The sequence below is a fragment of the Struthio camelus genome, chromosome 20 (genome assembly GCF_040807025.1).
Source record: "Struthio camelus isolate bStrCam1 chromosome 20, bStrCam1.hap1, whole genome shotgun sequence".
Classification (NCBI taxonomy): Eukaryota; Metazoa; Chordata; class Aves; order Struthioniformes; family Struthionidae; genus Struthio; species Struthio camelus.
The window spans coordinates 169,364-193,454 of NC_090961.1; the positions used below are offsets into that span (position 1 = coordinate 169,364).

General features: G+C 38.6%; 2 protein-coding genes across 22 annotated transcripts in view; one reads left to right on the plus strand and one right to left on the minus strand.

The window, feature by feature from the left end:
* The window catches only part of GARNL3 (GTPase activating Rap/RanGAP domain like 3), a 66,556-nt gene extending 52,278 nt beyond the window's left edge, over positions 1–14,278 (plus strand). For all 16 annotated transcript variants that reach the window (XM_068915215.1, XM_068915205.1, XM_068915208.1 and 13 more), the window contains 9 exons: positions 298–470; positions 752–910; positions 2,962–3,028; positions 5,510–5,617; positions 6,051–6,169; positions 6,596–6,731; positions 7,837–8,046; positions 8,377–8,488; positions 9,305–14,278. In XM_068915215.1, coding sequence (XP_068771316.1) covers positions 298–470; positions 752–910; positions 2,962–3,028; positions 5,510–5,617; positions 6,051–6,169; positions 6,596–6,731; positions 7,837–8,046; positions 8,377–8,488; positions 9,305–9,461 — 1,241 coding nt within the window. In that variant the 3' untranslated portion in view covers positions 9,462–14,278. The remainder of the gene's footprint in view (positions 1–297; positions 471–751; positions 911–2,961; positions 3,029–5,509; positions 5,618–6,050; positions 6,170–6,595; positions 6,732–7,836; positions 8,047–8,376; positions 8,489–9,304) is intronic.
* SLC2A8 (solute carrier family 2 member 8) lies at positions 13,855–23,933 on the minus strand. 6 transcript variants are annotated; one of them, XM_068915220.1, is made up of 10 exons: positions 23,731–23,933; positions 23,284–23,443; positions 22,314–22,520; positions 20,348–20,447; positions 19,996–20,207; positions 19,006–19,149; positions 18,260–18,368; positions 16,967–17,134; positions 16,227–16,372; positions 13,855–16,088 (listed from the first exon to the last, which is right to left on the minus strand). In XM_068915220.1, exons 1-10 carry the CDS (start codon positions 23,787–23,789, stop codon positions 15,951–15,953), a joined length of 1,443 nt encoding a protein of 480 aa, XP_068771321.1. In that variant the 5' UTR covers positions 23,790–23,933; the 3' UTR covers positions 13,855–15,950. The 6 variants fall into 6 exon arrangements, with proteins under 6 accessions (XP_068771321.1, XP_068771322.1, XP_068771326.1 ...); XM_068915221.1 differs by having other exon boundaries at positions 22,314–22,385; positions 23,731–23,930; XM_068915225.1 differs by having other exon boundaries at positions 23,284–23,345; positions 23,731–23,864.
* Positions 23,934–24,091: the final 158 nt, after the last annotated feature.

Below are 24,091 nucleotides of genomic sequence, written 5' to 3' on the forward strand. Positions count from 1 at the left end.
CCTGCAGCAGCAAGCTTCTTTGGAAGGCTGGAACCTGCAGAATAGTAAAAATCTATGTATTTAGTCTTTTACTTGCAAATCTTAGAGAGTAAGGGGGAAACGATGACATTTCAAAAGAGTCGTAGCCTTTTGTCTTTTTCTAGAAGATAACATTAAAATGTTGAGGGAGTTGTAATTCTGTAATGCTAAAGTATCTTAGTCATGCATCAGAGCTGCATTGTATTAACTATCGTACAAATACAAAACAAAAAAGCAAGCCCTGCCCCAAATAGTTAATCTAGAGCATTATTTCCTCAGGCTGCCATTTGTATGCCATTAATACTCACCATGGCAGTGACCTGAGGATTGTTGTGGCTATTCGGAACAAACTACTACTCATCACAAAGAAATACAATCCATGCAACAGTTTAACCAGCAGCTCTCTGCTGTCATCATCTGAATCTCCAGTAGAGGAATTCCAGTACATCCGGGTATGTGTAATCAAATCACTAATTACCTTTACAGACTGGGCAGCACTCAGCTAGGGGGATTGAAGGCAAAGGACATACGTTTTGTCTTCCTGAACCTCTGGATAGATTTAAGGTAGAAGTTGTATTATGAGGTTCCATCCTACATATTCCAAAGAAACCATCCAGATTTTTTTAAATCGGTTTCTGTGCTTACAGCACATCACTTTAAATTCATGCGGAGTACCTGCAGTACTCTTAGTAAGAACTTGAAAAAGAGAATAATTTGATTATTTACATTACAGGAAATATGCCTTTCTGACCCTCCAGTGGTTATGACACTGGTGGATGGACCTACTGGAGACAGTGACAATATGATCTGTGTAGCATATCGGCATCAATTTGATTTAGTTAATGAAAGTACTGGGGAGTCCTATAGGTTGCATCATGTTGAAGCAAACAAGGTAAGTTCTCAGCACTGAAACTAATTTCTCATAGAACCACGCTGAACGTTGTTTCTTGCAGATTTAGTGCATCTTGTGATGGCCTCTTGGAAGTATCATCTAGGGAGCTCCTCAAGTCTCTTACTTTTCACTTCTGTAACCTCTACTTTAGGGGACTCTGATGTGTTTGTTCCTTTTAGGATACTCCCAAGAGATGCAAATACAAGGTTTGACACATTAGGAAAGAGCCTGTATTTCAGACTCTGGAATATCGCTGTCAGCAGAAACACAAAGCCTTCTTTCTCCTTTCTTAGTCAATAGTTTACTTTTTGCTTTTTCTTTATAGTCTCAGTGTTTTATTTTTTAAGAAATTGCAGCACGATAAACTCATTTGTTGGCCACCAATCTCTCATTCAGCTTTTCACTTTTGCATGTACTAAGGCTGAGCTATTTGTCTGTAGCTTTTAGATCTATTTAAGAAATTGCTGCCCAATCCACTAAGAACATTAAGGAAAAGAAAAACTGCATTGATATTACTGTTACGGTGACTGCATCTTTCTAACTAGGATTTAGGGCTGGGGATTTAAGTAAATGTCCTAATTTTCAGGAGAGAGTTCCAGTATTTCCTGCTGCTGGGAAGATGATGCTTTTCAGCATCTCTAAAGTCAGATAATTTTAATTGCTTCTAAATATGGATGTGGCCATCTAACTTTAGACACAAAAAATGGAATATTTTGCACAGTTAAATTTTTTTTAATGACTCTTAATGAGATCAAGGGCTAATCTTTTCATCTGATGGTTCTTGTTGGTAGCTGTTGTTGTTTTTTTTTTTTTTTTTTAAATTGTCTGTATTTTTATTCAGATTTGATGATGAAAATGTTTGGTACTCCTGGCATGGGCGATGCAATGTAAACTTCTCCACAGCACTGGAAATCTGTCTTAAACCTGATCAGGAAGAACTACAAGTAAAGAATGGGGGCGGGGAAGAACTCTCCCCCTCTGCCCTCTTCTGCTCTCCAGTAACCCTCATTTCCTTTGAGAATACAAATAAAGCAGACAATTAATATGAGGTGCGCGAGTGACTTCTGTGATGTTGATATGGAATGCCAAATTATTGCCACAAGTCACAAAGCAGAGCAAGCTTTCAGTCACTGCGAAGGATGGGTCAAAATGTATTTGGTATAAATATGTAAACTTCCAGGTCTGTTTAACAAAATTCTTGACCTATGCAGTCATCCTAAATCAAGAGGTGAACGTGTAGGCTTATTTTGTAAAGGAAGGCCAAAGAGCTGCTGTTCATGGATTTAATCCCTTCCTTCTCTCCATGGTCAAAGAGTAAATATTGTGATCTGGGAAGTGCTTGACTAATCTGATCCTATGTTTCTAATGATTTGATATGTATTTGTATTTTTTTAATTATGTTCACCAAGAAGACCTCATTTTCTGAAAGGATACCCTACTCTCCATTAGTGTTATGAATTTCTTAATTTAACTGTAAAAGACAAATAACAGTGTTAAAGTGTGAGAATTTATGTAGCCTATGCTGGTATGCATTGTAGTTTATCCAGTGACATTTTTCAGCTTCTAAATTCAACCTACTCAGTAATTCTTGAAGTACATCCATATCGATCTCTTTAAGTGTTAGTGGTTTTGATCCAATAGTTGATGTTTCTGGTCATTTTGCTAGTTGTGAGATGCTGTGGAGCTTTTTTGGATTTTGCTTTTTTAAAAACTTTCTTATTAGTATTGATATTTTTGGCATAGCATGTAGACTCACATCTGTCCTGAAATCACCCCATTTCCCAGCATTCTTATTACTAAATGAGTTATGTAAGTTTTAATCATTTTATAATGTAAGTATAGTCAGCATTGAATACAAAAGAAATTGATTTTCATCCTAAGAAGCATCCTGACAATGAATTCCAAAAGAGGCTACATTTGGAAAATGGCATTTTTTATCTGTAGTTTTGTACATCCACCCACTGATAGCATTGCTTTTTAGTCAAAACCTGTTTGTAGTAACCTCAGTATCCTGTCTGTCCATCCATTACCCTTGCCCGTTATCGTTGCAGGTTAATTTTGTTGCAGCTATTGATGTATATGAAGATGGTGAAGCTGGGCTACTATTATGTTACAACTGTAAGTATTTAGGGAAGACTGAAAATGGTATCAATATCTCAATCAGTATATGTAATTCCTGTTTTTGTCAGTATAGTCTAGATATGTATTTTAAAATAAATCTCACTGTTTTATTAAAAGATTTTCAACCTATGTTCTTTTCAGTTTAAATGCATATCACAGAGACTAGAAATAGAAGTATTATTTTTTTGCAAGCTATGCTAAATTTGGAAATGTTAGCTGTGCGGTTTTAATTTCAGTTATAGAAATATGTGTCCAAATGTTTATAGACGTTACCACTTTATTCGTGAAAATCCTATTACTTCAGATCTATCTCATTCTTACTAGGTGTTTCCAAGACATGTACAGTTTATCATTCCTCCTGTTTTCTTCTTTTTGCTGTCCCATTCTGTTTTTGTGCTTTGTCTTCCACCCTATTTCTTTGTGCTGTCCCATTCTTTCATCATAGATCTCTCAACCTCCTTTTGCAAAAAGGCCTTGGATACAGCACATATGCTCCTCCCTGCAACGCACATGTACTTTTGCTTTCAATCCTCATGAAAGTGGAAGCTCTCAGCATGAAGCAGCCTTTGTTAGGTGGTGCTGAAGGACAAGGCGCAGCTTGCTGTATTCCAGAAGGCATGTCCTATTTGCCTTTACAAAGTGAGCGTCGATGGAGACAGGATAAATGTGCCTGTGTTCCAGCACTGGCTGTTGGACTGGTACTGCAGAGCAGGATTAAAGCGTCTCTAAACTATATATCCCTTTATGCTCTGTGAGACCTCATTGGTTCTGGTAGCTTGCCATATCCTAGCTGGTTCTGTTTCACTTGGTACTGCATCAGAACTAATAAGCTATCTGAGAGAGCATGGTGAAGACCCACAGCTATATTTCTGTGCAGAATCAGTTCCCCTCTACTAGACCTATCACTGAGCCAGAGCTCGCAAACCTACCTGATCTCAAAAGTACTCTCCGGTTACTGCGCAGGCTTGCACTGAATTCCTATTTCTAGGACAGTGTCAGGGAAACCTACATTTGTTCTTTGCGGAGTCTCATAATTGTCAAAGTATCATCGTAGAACAAATATGAAAACACAGGATTTGCCAGTGTCCTAAGTTTGTGTTTAGAAAAAAGATCTTCAGTACGTTTCTGGATTTAAACTTAGGCTCAGTCTAAGGACATCAATTACAGAAAAAATAGAATTTTGTCTAAAAAAGTAGAGCTGTAAGAAAGAAGGAAGAAAGTGAAAAATAGAGTAGCAGCAACAGCATTAACCAATGGATATGTGGCACATAAGCTCTAAGTATTTCCGTATTTGAGACACTGATAGATGTTCACCTGGAGCCCCCAATACATTCATCTGAGCTTGTCAAGAACAAAAGATGATTGTAAGGTTAACTCCTTATTAAGGTTTTACTTTGTTTGCTAACATGGCATCTCAGATTCTGAATTCTAATGGATATTTTATCAACAGTAATGCACGTGTCTAGAGAAAAATCTGTTGGTAATGGACAGTTATGTTCCCCATCACCTAGATGCATCAAATAAAAATTCAGAATTGCATTCCAAACAAGTTGTATAAGCCAGAGAGTTCATGTTTGACCGTTATTTTCTGAAAAACCGCACCTACAGCGCCTAAGAAATAGGTACATGAATTATATGATTGATGAAATCTTTGCATCTATAGTATCCCACATGTATTAATGGTCTTCAAAGAACGTGAACTGTGCTAGCATATGGTTGCTTGAAGGGCAGTTCCTTCTGGCAGAGAGCTACACCACTGCTGACATTGCTTTCAGACATTTTCCTGCCTATTCTTCTACCCACAGACAAGGTAAGGAAGTGACTGGTGAAACAGAAGAATACTTATTTCATGAAATATGCCAAAATATTAAAATGTAGGTTCACGGAATCACAGAATAGTTGGTATTGCGAGGGATCTCTGGAGATCATCTGGTCCAGTGCCCTTGTGTGCCTCACCAGTGCTTAGCAGAGAGGAAGGCTCACCTCCCTTAACCTGCTGGCAATGTTCTTCCTTCATGCAGCCCAAGATGCTATTGGCCATCTTTGCCATGCGGGCACCTTGGTGGCTCGTGTTCAGCTTGTTGTCCATCAGGACTCCCAGATCCTTCTCTGCAAAACTGCTCTCGAGCTCATTGGCCCCCAGCGTATACTGATGCAAGGGGTTACTCCTCCCCAGATGCAGGCCTTGGCACTTCCCTTTGTTGAACTTCATGAGGTTCCTCTTAGCCCGTTTCTCCAGCCTGTCAAGGTTCCTCTGAATGACAGCCCAACTATCTAGTATATTTTGATCTTTCAAATGTTGAGTTCACAAAGCATGTTTTCCCTATTACCTACATAGATATAGAGGAAGTTCTACATAAAATATTTGATTGTATCTATAACCCATACTTCTGCAAAATCTACCTATAAGGTCAGTGTTTGTCATTTGCAGTGTAAGGTGATGGATTTTTTCTTTTTTCTTTTTTCTTTTTTTTTCAGATGTTTGTCAGTATAGAAAGGTGTATCCCCTTAATGGAGGTTCTCCACTGATCCAGCCATCAGCTTCCGACTTCCACTTTAGCTGGAATCAAGTTCCTTATGCTGTTGGTAAGAAGATATCATCATATTTCTTTTTACTGAATGTCTGTTTTTTTCATTATATTTAGGCTTGCACTTAGTTGTTAGAGGAGTTACAACATGTTTACCAGGAATAGGCATGTTGCATTCATCATGCCACTTCAGCTAAGTTTCTGCATATGATATTTTTCAAAAGTGGAGCCTTGGGGCCAAATTCTTCCTTGCTAAACTTTTTTCTTTGGTCTTTTTTTCTATTTTTCATTTTCCATTCAGTCTACCTGCTGCCGGACACAGGGAGTGCAGTTTTCTTCTGGCTTGATGTAGCTGAAAGTCCATCAATGTGTTAGAGAATATTTGTCACAGGAAAGGGAGATGACAGATACTCAGGAACAGTTTTCATGGAGCATCTGAGAAACATTTACATTAATAATTTTTCCTTGCTAAATATTTCTTTTCATTGCAGTTTGTGCTTTCCCTTATATTCTTGCCTTCACTACTGATTCCATCGAGATCCGGTTAGTGGTGAACGGGAACTTAGTCCACACAGCAGTTGTGCCTGAACTTCAACTTGTAGCATCAAGGGTAAGACACAAGAAAAGCATGTTTGTATTTGTAAGATGTTGGAATCTAATTCACAAAAAAGTTGGTGCAGTGAAAAAAAGAACCGAAACAAAACTGAAACATTTGTTACTTGATGCGTGGTAACTGCTCATATGTGCACTCTTACTTCGTACCAAGTACAAAGAGAATCAGAATTTATCTCGCTGTCTTTTATTATTCCCAGTAATCCAGATCTGAGGTATTTGATTGTTTAAGGGGCAAAAGCTGTCTTCCGCATCACAGGAGGGTTCATTTATGTTGGGTAATCTTTCTGTGGTCAACCATGGTTGACTTGTCAGTGATACTGCAGCAATGGCTATAGGAAATAATGGACAAACATTTGATTTTTTATTCAACAGTTGAATTAGAAAGTCTGCTGTACTAATGATGAGTTCTTTGTCATTTCAGTCAGATATTTATTTTAAAGCTACTGCTACAGTAAGTGGATCATCTAATAGCAGTTCCAAGGAAATGAGTTCCAGAAGTTCTCCTCAAACACCGATAGTGTATGAAATGCCAGAATGTCCTCTTTCTTCTTTAGAAGGTAATATGGTTTCCAGGCAGGTAGAATGATGTTCTGAGATCATTCCAAGAACGACCACATCTTAATGCAGCCGATCTTTAGTAAATGAAAGTGAATCAGGTAGATTTTGAGTTCATAGCTGAGTCCAGAAGGTAGACATTTTCTGTTTATTCACAAATCTGAAGCACCTGGCTGAGCTTTTTCCCCACAGTATCTCCTCTGAATGCGTGACAGCACTGCTTTGAAGAAATCATTTCTGTAGGAAGGGATGAGTTAAATTTCAGTAGCTGAATGAATCTTTGGCAATATAGCCAAGACTAAGACTGCAAAAAGAGATACTCGGTTGTGGGAAGACTTGAGACTTCACGCACACCATTCATTTCATTTAAGACCAGCTGAACTATCACTGGATGATTAAAGCTCTTTTGCAAGCAAAGAGTAAGGAGTTGTTCTAGCTGGAAAAGAGTTTGCACAGTCAATTTAAGGTAATACGATCTGTGAACAATCAATCAAATGGGGAACAATAATGGAGAAACAAGGGAACATCAACTAGATAACGCAAGGTGTATGCATCTCTTACTTATATCCGCTGTGCCCTCTTGGGAGAGGGGGGAAGGAGAAAGGAATCATAATTTTAATTTTTAAAAGGCAGTGATATTGGATGGTAAATTATTTTTTTCTAGGAATTAGGCAAACACACAGTATTTTATGTCACCTAAGAAGAGGAGCCATAATTTAAGTGATTTAAGATCCAGGCTCCAGTATTCCCGCGTTCTAAAATATGTGGAAAATCTTTGCACAGAATGCAAAGTTATGTCTTGTAGTCAAGAAACCCGCCTCAGGACATGGAAATTTCATTTTACATTTCCACTGCCAGTTCATCATGTCACCAAGAGTCAGTCTTTTCCTCTCTAAGCCAAATGGCCAGGCTGCAAAATGTAGTTGTATTTTTTTTCTCCTCCTAGCCTGTTTATATTGAAAGGTCTCTGGGGCAAGAAAGGTCTTTGTTATTTGGATTAAAAATCATCTCCAGCACAATGAAGTCTGTATAACTTTTCATTTGTCAGTATTAAGAACCATTACTATTGTGGAAGTGTAACATTCTTTTTTTCCTTCTATGTTTCAGGTGATGTTCCATGCAAAAACCTGTACAAAATTCCTCTCAGTAATCTGGTTGGGCGGAGCATTGAACGACCTCTGAAGTCACCTTTGGTTCCCAAGGTCATCACTACTCCGATATCCAGTGGCTTTGCTTCTATTCCTGTTACTCACTCACTATCATTATCTCGTATGGAAATTAAAGAAATCGCAAGCAGAACACGTAAAGAATTGTTGGGTAAAGTCCCCTCGTTCTTTAGCGTATATATCAGTTACCAACTACAACATTTTTAATCTTTGGACCACCACAGACAGATTTCTGATGTGCACAAATTTCTGTACTCGCAAATATGTACTACAAACAAATGAAACTGAGAAAAACTGCTTATTTGCCAATAGCTTAGCTAGTGTCTAGTTACATGCTAGGTCTGATATTATTAACCAACTAGAAACTATGTAGTTACTAATAGAAACTAATGAGAGAGAGAGAGAGAGAGAGAGATCTTAATATCTTCATGAATATTTAATTTTCTTTTGAGAGTATTAAGTCTTTTATTCCTTTATTGAGGCCTCTTGGATGAGCCAATTCCCAAGACAGAAGGCCCACAGAAGCAAAAAAAGGTTCCTCGAAGACAGTCAGACCCCAAGCAGGGAGCAGTAAGATCAACTAGTAGTGACAGGTAAATATACTGGCTTGAAAAAAGAACCTAAGTTAGACTATAAATGTTTTCAGAATTGAAGACTATTCTTCAAACTGTTCATGCTTGTCACGATGGGCTAGGGCCTCACTGAGACCTCTGTATGCTAATGTGAATTTCATACTAATGTGTATGATTATCAGTATCTGAATATCAGTATTATTTAAGTTATTACACTTTCTGCTGAAGACATGTTATAAGCAAAACAAGGCTAAATGGGGTTTTGTTGGGGACCTGCTGCAGCGCCTGTCATTAGGATCTGGACTACTAGATCTGCATTGTGCAAACTCACTTACTCTTTTCTTCATATATTCCTACCTTACCTCTGCCAAAACAAAATTACAGAGAGAGGCACAGTAGCATTTATCTGTATGGCTCTGCTCACCTGGTCTCCTTGCCATTCTGCTGTTTTCACTCTTTTCACAGCCCGCACTTGTGCAGAGTAGAGACAAAACTTAGCCAGCGTACAACAGACTGAGATACTTTTCGTTAATTTGCTGCAATTTAAAACTATATTTGATTTGTTTCAATATTTGGAAAGGATTTTTTTGGAAAAAAACTTTTATCATTAGCTTTTGGGAATATTCAGATGTTTATAATAAATTTTATGTTTTAACTGTGTTCTGCTTACGTGCTGGGCAATATGAGTGGTTACTGACGTACAGTTAAAGAAAGAGAGAGAAACTCAGTTTCAATGGTGTTCTGTCTTTCGTACAATTTGATTTTATCCAGAAATAGCCATTTATCCTACTTGCTCTGATCTGTATTTTTTTAGTGACCTTTGTCTTCCTCTTTCAGGATAATCTCAAGCTCTTCTGAAAGCAATGCTGAAAAGCGTCATCTTTCCACTAGTTCAGATCCTGATACTGTAGCAAACAGAGAGGAGAGTCCACCGTCTAGCTGTGCTTTTCAGCTGACTTCTTTTTATGATGAAGACATCATTGACTTGAAGTGATAATAGTCTTAAAACCTTTCTTCTTTCCTTTACCTTTTCTTATAATGCTGTGAGCTGTATAGGAATGTCACAAACACTGCTTCTATTGATAAAATGTGGCTGGAGGTATTGGTGATTAATCTTTATAGAACTCATGTTGTTCCGGCTAGCTCAGCCTAACTTGGTGATGCTTACATCCTTGACATATAGATGGTTTTTTTTCTTGGTTAATGAACCATTACTCTTTGTGGCATTCAAAAGGTAGGTAATCAATGAGAGCACTAGCCCGAAACTGAGTGAAATAAGAAGTAATACTTCTGAACTTCTTATATTTGAAATATCTGAATGAAATTAACATTTAGCTAAGTTAATTGCTGTTGCTAGTATTATGAGTTGTTTTACAACAGTGTGCCATGTAGGAAGAAGAAGTGGGTAATGCAAATCGTTCCTTTTGTTTTTTTAACCTTAAAAAAAAAAAGGCATAGGCAAGGACTTTCCAAACAGTGCAGTTTGTCTTTGAAATGATGCAGCTGTGTTATGTTCACTGAAGAATCAAGGATGTTCTATAAAGATCAGGTAAGATATGAACATGCTGCTTTCTTTGCACTGACCTATCCGTGCACATTTTTTAAAAGAAACTTGAAAACTGTTTTGGCATTAAGAATCCTTGAGCAGGGAGACTCTTTATATAAAATAGAAACTTTCAAAATATTCCTTAAAAATTGAACGTCAAAGAAATATTTTGCTTCTCCATCCGCTGGAATACTGTTCCTGTAGTGCACCTACAGATTTTCCATTACAGGCAGAAGCCAACACTTGATTTCCTTTTTGACTACACAAGGATTCCTATGCAGGCATCAGAATTAGCTGTTGTCTGTTCTTGCATTAACAGTGTAAGTCTTTGCTCCAGCTAATTGTATTTTTCTAAGCGGATCCAGACTGAAGTTTCACTGCTAAGCAGCTAGTTTTCTATGATGAAATGGTCATATAAGATCATTTGTTATGTTAAAGGACAGAATTTCATCTTTAAGGAGTGATTTCTTTTTTTTTTAACCCTTTCCTCTATGCCAAAAATCAATTTTAAACAGTATTTGAAAGGGTTAACGTTTTCCATGAAAATGTGATGCTTCCAGGCTTTTTATATATGAAGATTTTAGCTTTAGTAGCAAGTATTTCTTGCTCTATACTTAGAAATACTTCTGCTGTCTGGACTTATTTTGTAGTATCATTCCTGTATGATTATTTTCTTTTCTGTCCAAGCATGACTATCTGGAGAGTTGTGCCTTTTTTTTTTTTTTTTTTAACTTCAGTCTGTCTGAATGTAAAACTGTTTTTTCAAAGTATTATTATATGTAATGGTTTAATTGCTCCACCTAAGAAAATATGCAAGGCCTTAATTGAAAGGATCAGTTCTTATTCTCAACTGTAATGGCTGATCAAGGGAAGAAGCAATATTTTCAAACAATAATTAATCCAGGAGCAGAAGCAGTGTTAACCAATGGCTGCTATAGTTTCAGGATTTTTTTTTTTTTTGCACCCATAGGTGTTTGGGCTGTACCTTAATAAACATCTGAAAGGAAATACTAGCTTGAAGTCTTTGCAAGAGGTTGTAACTTTTTTTTTTTTTTTTGCGAATGTTATTTCTATATATTGTATTCATCTATCCTGTCCTATTTATCTGGTCAGCTAAGGCTGGAAAAAAAAATCAATCTGAAAGTATCACATGTGATGCTTAGTTTTGCTGGAAGTTGTAAAAACATCTGTGAACTCATTGAATCTACTTTAGGGAGCACTACTCACACTAGAATAGGTTTAGAAAGCAGAAGCATCACCTTCTCTTTTCCATAAACTGAATTCTCAGTATAGTATTTCACTTCTGTTGTGTGTTTTTGAAGACCGTACCAGTGTGTTGCAAAACTCAGGCTTTAGTTCAGATAAAATTTTAACTGGAAATTTGCTTTGCATTGTCAGAATATTACATATATTGTGGTTGTTTACTCCTGCTATTCTGGCATGACTAATAGCTTAGTAGCAGCTGAAGCAACATAGAGCGTTTAAAACTTGTTTTTGAAGAACTTGAGGCGATACATATTTAGGTATGCAGAAAGGCCTTGGAGATGGAGCACTAGACATATCAAGAAGAGTGGAGAAAGCTTGACAAGATGACCCCCCCCCCCCGGATGCGTATGGCTGCAGCATTTGCATCATAACCAAGGCATGATTATAGTCAGAGGGGCTCAGGAAGGCAAGTTATTTTCTTTGAGCAGAATCAAAACAGTGGCAATAAAGCGTTGCCCAGAATTTAAGCATCTGCAGTATATACACCAATACACATACATGCATACACACAGATGGATGGACACGTATATACACACACACACACGCACACACAGTCTTTGCCTATATATACATATGTCTGTCTATAACAGCAGCACTGTTGACAGCCAGCAAATATTAACAAGCAGTAAAAGAATTGAAAAAGAGTGCTGCTAAATTTTGAATGCTTAAGGTTGCCAAAAAATGATCAGACTGAATACATGGTACTTATCTCGAACAGGATGTTGGAATAGTTTGAAGAGGGAAGCCTGGATTCTGTCAACTGGCTTTTTTTTTTCTCCTAATCCTAATTTTATGCTGTAACTTAACTTACTTAATGTTAGCAGGTCACATTGATACCTTCTGGTCCTAAAAGACTACTACTCATATAGGACAGACAGGATCTGAACACTGAAAAAAATTTTACCTGTCTTTATTCCTAATGTATGCAGTTAAGTGCCTTAACAAGACTGTCACTTCTTGAGTTTTTGCTTCTATAATTAATCAGCATGGCTTGCAGGCATGTGGGGCTAATATCAGACCTATCAAAAGGACATGGGAAGGGGTCAGGTGACATTACTTTGGCTATATGACTCCCAGAGATGGTAGCTGAGGCCTTAGGGCAGTGTACATGTAGCTATTACATATGACTGTAGGAGAGCAGCCTGGAGTGTAAGTAGCCGGGAGAGAGAGCACAGTAGCGATGTTCCAATTTTGTTGTGACACAAGCCACTAGAACCAAATTCCATAGAGGACCTTAATCACATTTGTCATACCTAAAATAGATTAGTGCACAATCGTGTGAAACTGCTGGCACAACTGGACAAACAGCCACTGTCCAAGGATGTGGTTTCTGTGGGTTAACAGCCTCAGGCTGTGCCATGAGTTACATGCAGTACACATTAATTTTATGAATGTTTGAAAAATGAAACTAACAAAACTCTTCCTTCTAAGGAGAGATAAAGACACAAGTGCAACTTGGAAGGGGTAGGTGCTATCAAGGCCAAAAGGCAGAAATATAAACACTAGAAAGAATGGATGCATGTGACCAATACCTTCAATTGCTTGTTTTGCAAAGAAAAAGTGGTCTGGTTCTGATTACAGCCCTTCCTGAGTTTGGGGCATTTAATTATTGCTGTTTTTAAGTGCATAACATAGAGCATGCAAGTAGCAGCCAGAATGAGTAGTGTGCCCGTACAAGACTATTTATAAACACCTGTAAGCCACACAAATAGGTCTCATAAATATTTGTTACTGCCTGCGAGATTCAAATGAAATATTGAGTACTAGGCCATTGTGTAACTATTTAAGCAGTTCTTAGTATGGTGGGGCCCAGTCAACCATTTAGGTAGGACCCACAGGAAGAGCAACGCTATGGCCTAACCTGTTACATATGCTCAAAGTTGCTGCTCCTGCCATTTACTTTCTGCTGTTCTGCCAGTACGTTTATGTAGGATAAGCCACTTACTTACTTTCATGCTAGTACATGGTTTCCCAAAGGTGTGCATTTATAACTTGTACTTTCAGCTGCAGGTGCTTTCCCAGCCAGCTCTGCTGGGTTTTTCCTGCATTTGGGACATACTTTTTTTTTTTTTTTTTAATGTTTGTGCTGTCTATCACAAGTTTTAAATGAATAAAAGTACTAAGAATCTAACATAACTTGAGCTGAAAACAAACCATCCCATTTGCAAATGAAAAGGTGTTGCCGTACCACTTTTGTTGCTGTCTATGTACGAAACTAAGTACCTTACTAATACCATTGTTAACACTTTGGTGTCACAGTTCATATGGCCAGTGTCCGTCAATTATGTTAAAGCAGTATTTTCTAATAACCTGCCTAATTTTTATGAGGGCATAACCTATATGCTGAGAACTAAAGACCTAATAGTAATGATACGGAAAATGTGACAGGCTGCAGCAAACATTCATACTAGCATGCAGGAAAGGAAGTATTTTTACTGTTAACATATAGGAGAGCACAGTAACTTTGCCAGGCTGCACAATACCTAGCTGCTTCACTTTGCTGCTGACCTGCAACTGACTAACTACTGTTTGCTACTTAAAAAAATTACATTAAGACATGATTTGAAGAGAAAAATTTAAGAGTATTTTTTGCATATTTATTTATAGCTTTGTTAGGTATTTATCTGGTTGAATGAAAATGTTGTCTCTAAAGGTTTGTACAAAAAGTGTTATCAACTTGAAATGTCAGTTTTAATGAAGTCTTTGAATGTTAGCAGATTGCTTTGTACTTTAATAATTGCATATTGTTAAGACTGTTGCTAAAATTTCTGTGATGAAAAACTATCTACCACCACTTGTCTTAAAAATTGATGTATTGCCATTGTTTTTAATGTCATATGACAGCGTGTATGTTTTGTGTTCTAGATGTAGTATCCCACAGAGACATTCCTATCACAGCTAGAACTGTTTTAAGAAGTGCAATGTATTACCTTTCTGCAGTGGTAACAGACACCATTTATTCCTTCATATATAATAAACAATAAATTTGACATCACTTACTTGTTTTGCACTTGCAGGACTAATTACTTTTCTAAACTCGGTTCATTAAGCAACAGAAATTAAAAGGGAACAGGTAGTATGGACCTAGGGTAGACAACCCTGGATTACTGTTTCCACCGTTTATACTCTGTAGAGACTTGTGTTTCAGAGGATACAATTCATTTATGCAAGTGCTGTTTCACACCAATGACATTAGTATTTGAGGCCTGACCATAACACATCATTGACAGGACCATATCCAGCATCTGTGTGGAGTTGGCAAGAGTCTCCAGCGGTCTTTCAGACTTTCAGAAACCTCCTTTAGTTGCAGAACTGTGCCCCTTAAATTGACACTGCAAAAGATAGATATATTTTTTTCCCTTTGCAAATGGTACACACTCATTCTAAGAGTTGTGTTTTTTTTTTTTTTTTCCCCCTCCTTAAGACCTCTGGAAAAGAGATACTTTTGACTCAATTCTGAAATATATTGTGGTGAAAGCTAAACCCTTTCTCATAACTTAAATTCATTCCTAGCTAACTTGTCATTCATAGGAAAAAACTGTCTGGCAAAATTTAAAACCAAACAGTAGTTACGCTTTTGAAGATGCTTCACCCTGGAATAGCTCTTAAGACAGGACGTCAACTACTGTCATTTCTTTAAGCAAAATGAGCTGAAACTTACTTTGCTGATACAACAGTTTCTGTTGACATGTCCTGAAAAACAGGGACATGCATCAGCTGCTACCTGGAAACACAAGCCCAAAGAGGCTATTCATGTTACTACAAGATCAGACAAAAGACCCTAGCTGCCTTCAGTCAGCAATGAGATTCTGCTTTTGTCCTGCTATACGGATCTTAGAATAAATCCCACACCAGAAGTATAGCAGCAATGGTCGTCTTCTGTAATTTTTCCCCTCTTTTCATAAAGTTTTCAGTGAGAGAAACTTGTTTAAGGCCATTCCAATATTTACAAACATCATGCAATCGCGATGCAACCACAGAGTTAGCAGCTGTTACACAAGTATGGTAATTCAGCTGTGCTAGCTCAAGGCAGCTTTTTGAGGTCTTGATGAACTTACAAACTCCAGCATCTCAAAAGACAGCTTAATGCTAATACACATGAAAGCAGAGCCTTCATATCTAGTCAGGATAAAGACTTCCATGGTCATTATTCCATGGTCAGAAATCCCAGACATGCAAGCAGGTCCAAAAAAAAAAGTCATAGTAGGCTGAAGTTCACATTACCTAGGCTATGTCATTAATTTCTTCTCTGTAGCATATGCCATAAAAGAAGTCAGCATCACATGTGTACTGGGGCAAAGGAATTAAATTTTGCAAATTTAGATCTTTATTTACATCTTCCCCCCCCCAAAAAAAAAAAAAAACTCGCCAAAACATTTAGCGTTCTTGCCTGTTCATTATATTCAGTCTGGACCAGGTGAAGGGAACACAGGAACTAGGGAAAAAGAATACGTCCAAGACCTGTACAAGTGAGAATGTGTACTACAATTAATAGGCAGAAATGCTAAAGTGTGTGCACATTCCCTTTTTTTTTTTTTTTTTAATAAAAATCAGATTTTTTCTCAAATCAAATTGTGTCACTCAGAAGTCTGCCAAGTGATGCAGATAGTTTTAACAATGGTACCATAATTCATGATACAGAAGTTTCGTATCTATATAAGAGCCTCAGGTTTAAGATCTTCTGAAGTAGGCTTCAATTTGTTCCAGGGTCCGTCCTTTTGTTTCAGGAACATAAAAGGCTGTAAAAATTACATTCATGCAACAGAAGGCAGAGAAGAGCCAGAATGTGCCACAGGACGTTAAGAAATTCTAGAGAAGGGAAAAGAGGAAAAAAGAAATTATAATCAATACTGCAGATCTAGCTCTGTATTGCTAGAGAATACTGTGGCCCAATGTTCTCCCAGGAGCATCTTTAATAAGCTCCTGATTGTAGTTTATGATGCTTACTACAAGATCATGAAATTCCTTGGTTACCAAGAAGGCCATAACCCAGTTTGTTAACACACAAGCACCGCTGGAAATGCCTCTAGCTTTAAGTGGGAAAATTTCAGACATCACCAGCCACGGGATGGGACCCCAGCCAAGGGCAAAACCTGCAATTACAAACAGAAGAGAATAAATGCAAGTTAAACATATTGTAAAGAGAAAACTGAATGATACCCACATTAGTCAAGTAAGGAATATGGTTTTCACTGTGATTCTAGAAACCCAATACATCTGAGGAGACTAATAAGCTATTTTAAGGACAGCACTGTAAACAATGATGCACTTTATGTCAAATTATTTATAAAGGTGTTCTTATCAGGCAAAACTTCTTACTAGAAGTCTCTGAAGTGGTAGACTTCAAAATTAACTTTTTGTCTAACTGCAGCTGCCTCGTACCATCACAGAACTCAGCATGGCTCACATGCTCCCACAGCCTGATTTTGATTAATGACTGTAAAGCAATTCAACCTGAGCAATTCCTACTTACTACTAGCCCAAGGAGGTATAAATTGATTTCCTAGGATATTGGCTTAACTACTTAATTCCTAAGCTCTACCACCAGGGTTGTGTCAGCCCAACTTTACGTTATACACTACAAAGCTCTGTTGAAGACAAAACTCATTTCTAATGTGACAAACTTGTTACATTCATCAGAAGGTTTGTTTTTTTGTAATCTCTACTAAGAAGCCTGTCCCACTTACCCGCAACAAAGAGCCCTAGGCTCACTACAGCGAGCCAGGATAGGTTGCTTTCTGTTCCTGGGGCTACTGTATTTAAAAGTAGATCAGGATGTGATGAGTTGTTTGGATTTGGAAGGACCATTTTAAAGTAAAACCCAAACAATGCAGTACTGAGAGCCATGATGATCCCTGAAAAAGTAAGCAATTACCAAATTGTCATTGATTGTCACTTGAGCACTCTTTTGAGAGAGAGAACACAGTTGGTCAGACAAATATAAGGTTTGCAGGCCCTGGCAGAAATGTTTCTTACATGATAGTGTTCTTAGGAACAAACACTGGACTTGACAAAATTGAAAAATCCCAGACATAATCATTCTAAGTGCTGTCAAGCACAATATAGTCTTGACAGCAGTCATTACTATTGACTTGAGTATGCAGCAAAATTGTATCAAACAATTAATTTTCTCTAGCAAATTTACTTGATAAGTTAAAAAATATGTTACTGAATAGCACAATGTTCCATGAAAATAGCAGCAGATATGGAAAAATGAAGGTATTACTTTGAAACGGCCACTTGTTGCTAAGCCAGATAAGAGTATTTATTATGATAGTGAATCTCTTACACACAAAGATGATCAAGAGTATTAAGAACTGTCTCAGTAACATAGCTAGTTCAATGTAAAAACTTGCCTAGTAAGATGACAAAAAGATAGCAAAATGTAGTTTCAAGAGGTCTCACCTACAACGTGTATATGAATCTCCTGACTAAGGAGATAGCTCCTAACTAATCTCCTACTCAAAATCTTTTTAGTCTGAGCATGATGATTTCCCTCTTCTGAATCACAGTTATTTCAAATTATAGAGCAAGCTACCTAAAATGCATACATTATAATACTTAATCCCCTCAGTTAGGGCACTTTTTGTTACTATACATAAAATTACATTTCTTACTGAACAAAATTCAGTAACATCAGAAAGTTTAGACTCCCTTAAAGATCTGACATATTAACGCTTAATCCAAACTGTGTAAGTGTTTTTGGCATGCTACTTGACTCGTTTTCCTCAGTCTACCAGACTCATTAGAAAAATTATCGTGAAAAGGATTAGAACTACTAGTTCATAAATGCATTATTTACATTTAGTTTAGTCAAGACTAACAGCTTTAGGTAAAGACTGAAAATACCCAACAGGAAAACCTAGGATTCCACAGTGACTCTTAAATTTACATGCAACACAGAAACTCTCTCCGCTTGGCCAATTATGCTGATTAAAGCCCTGATTTTGTATAGCCTTTAAGATATGACTACGTTTTACCAGATATGTAAAGCAGTACTTTTCGTCCAGTTTTATCTATGATAAGCGCAGCCACTGCAGTGAAACATACTTGTATGGAACCCACAACAACGGAGGCCATTCTGCTGTCCTGAAATAAAGAAAGAGGTAGGGAGAAGGATTCACTATTCAGATGGATAAGAGGATCACTTATCTGACATTACAAATGCACTTTTCTTGAATCTGGGTCAAACTGTGCCACAGGACTTACCAAAGGGGAGGGGGAGGGAAAAAAAGCAATAGCAGCAGATACTATTAGGATTTTATTTGAGGTCATTTAAATGAATGACAACAGTAAGAGGAAAAAACATTGACAGTTTACATAACATACTGATCATTTAATAAGCTTTACAAGAAGCCACAACTTCTCCCTGTAGTTGTACTTTCTCTGAAGCAGAGGATTTGCAACTGTAATTAACAAAAAAAAAAAAAACTCTACATACAAAGATGAGTATAACAAAATTTTTGTACCAGTAGCAAAGTTTCAGACTAGTAGCCTGCAACATTCTTCCCCAAAAAAAGCATAATGATCAGGTATGCCAGAGTAACACAGTCAAGAGGGTCTCTGTAACCCAGAAAAAAAAAGCCCACCAAAACCCAAACCCTTCTTTATGACACAGACAGGATCATCATCAAGTCACTTTGTTAACGTGATCTAGATTTACTCTGGCACTGCCTAAACTCAAACAATAGGCATGCTTGCCAATTTGCAAATGCACTCCAATTACCTTGAAGTTTGCATCTTCAAAGATAGTTTCCGCATAAAACATAACTGCATTAATGCCTGTTACTTGCTGGAAGAACATCAGAGCCACACCAATAAGAAGTGGCCTGTAGATTGAAGGGTTCTTGAACTCTGAGAAACTCAATCCCTGTTAAAAAGATTAAACAGTAATTCAATGAAAAATTCAGTCCTTTAAAGAACAAAGAACTTCCTCAGAAGATTTCAGCCTGTTCAAAACCAGTAAGTTCATCTTTAGCCTAAATGCCCCCCTCCTAAATGCCTCGGTAGTAACATAGTTTACATTTGAACTATCCGAGGACTCCATAAAATCATTTTTTTCTCTTTTTGTCAAGTTCTAGAGACAGTAATTGAGCCACAGTACTGGCAGAGTATATGGACGTATCCTTTGAAAACAAAGTGGTGAATTTAAAAGTCCATGAACGTGAAATTAGATTTCTTCAACTTCTCTGGCACCTTCTTATCTGCCATTATTAAAATAAACCTTTGTAGAGAAAGCTAACATGAATGAATTCATGGCTTACAGACTAGACATGCCTGTTTAAGGAGGCTGTTAAATTTTAACATCTCATTACAAGGGACTAAATTATGCTATTACAGAGATGCAAGAGGACATGTTTGTACAACAGAAAAAAAACTAGGAAATTAGGGTTGGGTGTTGAACAGTCTATAAAATTGTTAAATAAAGTGGAAAAACTAGATAGCTATCACAGAAAATTAAGAACAAGATCATGAGCCTGACTGCTACTCGTGCACATCTATGGCAGTCAATGGCGATAGTAGTTACAGCTGAGAGGTAAGGATTCTTCCAATCTTATTTGCTTCGTAAGTAAGAATTTGGCTGAGGGAATGCGTTTGGACAACCATTTGTAGAAAAGGCCATCAAACTAAGCTATGGTAAAACTCTTAATTACACTACACTTTCATATACTGTCTCCATACACAAAGTTTTTACTGTATATCAGATTCTCATCACCTCCTCCTCAACATTAGCTTCAATCTGCCTACATTCCCATTCATGATCCACATGTGGTCCCCGAAGAAACCGTAAAGAAGCTATGGCTTCTGAACGTTTGTTCTGATTCAGCAGAAATCTTGGTGTTTCAGGCATGAAGGACATGAACAAAAGCATTATGCAGGATGGGAAAGAACACAACACTGCCAGCCAGCGCCATTTTAGTGTTATTCCTGGACAACAAAAAGGAAACAAAGAGGACTATAAACATCCACTGTACAGACAAATTAACATATACTTTCAATTCCTTAGTGTAGTTCTTTTATTACAAGTACTAATTCTTCACTGCAATCTAGAGCCCTAACCCCAATACCTGCAATGTAGGCTCCCAGTATGCCAGTCACCACCATCAGTTGAACACAAGAGCCAAGCATACCACGAACTTTAGGATGAGATACTTCAGAAATATACACCTAAAACACAGGGAGAAAATACCTAATAATTATTCCTATCCAATTTTAGAGCAAGGATTTGAAGAGTAATTCATTTCTGGAAAATATGGGTGTATTTTCCAGTAACTCTTCCCCTCAAAAAAAGTCTCAATAAAATGGAGTAAGTAGAGAAGTACCATCTCAGAAATTCATATCTCCATAATGAAAAACCCTGGAAAGAAGGGAAGCCCTGAAACACAAGAATGCTGATGATGTTTGGTAAACTGCAGTATCAGCATCTCAGAAATGAAAACAATCTTGCAATCTTAAGGACTTACTTTGTTGGCCATAATCAACAAGAAACACATCCTCACAAAGTGGCCTGGTGTTTGGAGCAGTCTTTGCATAGACACATAACCTGAGCCACAGATAAAATTCTTTGCAAATAAAAGTTTGAAAATTTTAATTCAACATAAAGAGCACAAATTATTTCATCTTCCATGAAGGCCCAAATTATCAGCTCTTGTCCAACTACACATTACACAAATAACATCACATCTCATCCGATATTTGAGATAACTTAAACTGCTCAGCTATTTTTTTACATTGATCTCAAGTCCACAGTTACAGCTTAGCTGAATACATGAAAGAGAAATCCCTCCTATCTAGGCATACAGTTCTTCACAAAGTTACAGCTCTTACTTTTTTTCAGATGGAAAACAAGCAACTCTTAGTTCAAAAATTATTTCAAACTAAAATCACAGGGTGTTAAGACATCACACTCCCCTCCCTCATCACTGTAGTCATAAATTTTTTCCTGTTGGCTGCAGGTTAAATCCTTTACATAAGTGAAAACAAAGAGAAAGCAGATGGAACTCTTCCAAAGACACTAATGCACCAGACTAAGAAAGCATATTTTCAACAATAAGTAAGCTACACAGGATTACCAATCTAAATATTTATAAAAATAAAACTAAAAAAAGATTTGAGGGAGGAGGTCCTAAATGATAAAGAATTAGCATTTATTCAACAGTGCGTTAGGAGTTTATCCTTTGATTTTTAGTAGGCATATCACTTCAAGAGCTGGAAATGCTGGACCCACCAGAAAGGAAACAAATGCAAATGTTAGGTGGTTTATTTCATACTGCCACCTATTCAGTTAGATACACATGTCAAATAATACCAGAGAAGGAAGATAACAAAAGGGCATGAATTCTTTCCGTTTCCCTACTGTACAAATATTTCTGAATGCAAGGGAGAAGTTAATGTTCAGAAGGCAAGAGCTGAATCAGAATTCACTGCTTGGCATTGCGCTAGAATGAGACAGCGGCCATAATTTATTTGGCAAACCTAAGAAGTCTGGTGAAATACAAGATATCTTCAGACTACTAGAAGCAGATGGTGATAGCAAAAAACCCTCCCAAAATTCTAATGCTACGTGTGTATGCGTGTGTGTGTGTGTGTGTGTGTGTGTATGCGTGCGCGTGGGCATGTGTGCGCGTGCATGCCTGCGCGTGGGCGTGCGTATATATATGAGGCATTTGGAGAGAAAAATGAATTACTAGACAATAACAAAACAGAAACACTCAGATAAGGAAAAAAGGATTAAAAAAATGAAAGATCACATCACTGTATTATGAATGCATACTGGAATGCATCTAGCGGCAAATGCCACTAGAAGAGACAAAACTTATTTTGCTTGTTTTTAATAAAAATATGAATAAAACAACATGAGATTTTTTTTTTAAATCAGCTTCTTCTAAATCCACAAATTGCATTGGTTACAGTTGCTCAGTTATTTCATCCAAGCCGCTAAGAAATGACAAAAAAAAAAAAAACCCACTCCAACCCAGCATCCTCCCCAAAACACACAGAAAATATGCTAAGCAGAAAAGATGCCTTACTCACCGGAACAACAAGTGAAGTAATTCCACTGGCCAAGCCGGTCAATATTCTTCCAAAATAAAGCATCCAAATATTCTGAGCAGAAATAATAACTATATATCCAGAAACATATGGTATCGAGCACAGCATTAGACTCAGTTTTCTCCCAACTTTATCCACAAGATAGCCTCCCAGTATTCCTCCAGCAGCAGCTCCTAATGTTACTACAGACTTCAGAAGATAAGTTTAAAAAACAAACAAACATATTATATGTATGTGTGTGTTTGTATATCAGACTCCAATTTCTTGAAATATTTTAGAAATTAAATAGCAGCTTCTAAACAAAATATGCAAGTACATAGAGGTGTTTAAAAAAAAAAACAGTTAACATTAACTTCTTTATCAAAACATAGTCCAGAATTACTCCTCACCACAAATGAGCAGCACATAATTTTTAGATTAAATACAAAGACCTTTCATTGAAGAAGAAAAAATTCAGTATTTCTTTTTATCCATCTAAAATGCCATCTGTTCAACTAGCTCTTCAAAATGTTTTAAAGCCCTGGAGAAGTTACAGTCTTAACTAACCTGAAGTTCAGCCTGCATCCAAAAAGCAGGTATTCCCTATGTTGATGGATGGCACCTAATTTATGAAAAAGTTTATCCTCTGTGGTCCCTTAACAGCTACAACTGAGAAAGCTGAGAATTGTGAGAAGACATTTTAGCACCAAAAAGGAGTTCAGTGAATAGGGCCATCTTTTAGTACATGCTGAGAGTCACCAAAGAATAATATCATTGCTATCCAGAAAAGATTTGAACCAACCACTGAGTTTAGGGAGAAAAAAATTAAAAAAAAAAGTCTAGGCTTCATTAGTAACGTTTGCATTTATCATCCTCCTAAAGGAAAGTAAGACCCTGCCATATAAACAACATCTTCTGGACCTACACCTTCAACTGAAGTCACTTAACGGTGAAGAATCCTACAGAGACTTACCCCAAACCACGACGCTTGATTACCGTCCAGTCTTAGTCTAGGATCGTCGGCTTTACTCAGCTCTGGAATAACAGGTGAGCTATAGCCTAGCACGAAGCCAAAGCTAAGAGGTCCCAAGACAGCAGCGAAGGTGGCGAGATACAGCTTCTTGTTCTGCACTCTGAGGCGGGAGAGGCCGAGAAGGATCGCGCCGCCCCGCGTCCAGCCCCGGCGCCCCCGCGCGACGCCCCCGCCCCCCGGGGGCCCGAGCCCCGCGCAAGCCGGCGCCCGCCGGCCCCAGCGGCGCGGGAGGCCGCCGCCGAGCCGCGGGGGCGGCAGCGCCCAGGCAGGCTTAGCAGAGGGCCCGGCCCAGGGCTCGCCTCAGCGGCCTGGCGGCCGCCGAGCCCCTGCGCATCCCGCGCCGCCCCCGAGTCCGCCCGAGCGGCGGGCGGCGGCGCCCGCGCTCACCTCGGGTACGCGCCCGGCACGGGGCGGCCGAGCAGCCACCGGGACTCCTCCGCCGCCATGTCCCGCCCGCAGGAAGCACGTCAGCGCGGGCGCCCCTGCTGCGGGGCGGCGCGGCCGAGGGGCCCGGCCCGGGCGCGGCGGGCAGAGGCGGCGCGGCGCGGCGCGGCCAGCCTCCAGCCGGACGGAAGCGGCCCGCGCGTGGCAGCTGGGAGCGATGACGCCAGAGGCGAGCGCCGGAAGCTGCGGGCGCGGAGAGCCGCGGGTGCTGGCAGCGCCTTCCCTGCGGTGCCGGCCGGTTCAGCGGGGCCCGGCCGCGGCGCGAGCCTCGCCTCGCCCCGCCCCGCCCGCCCGAGGGCGGCCG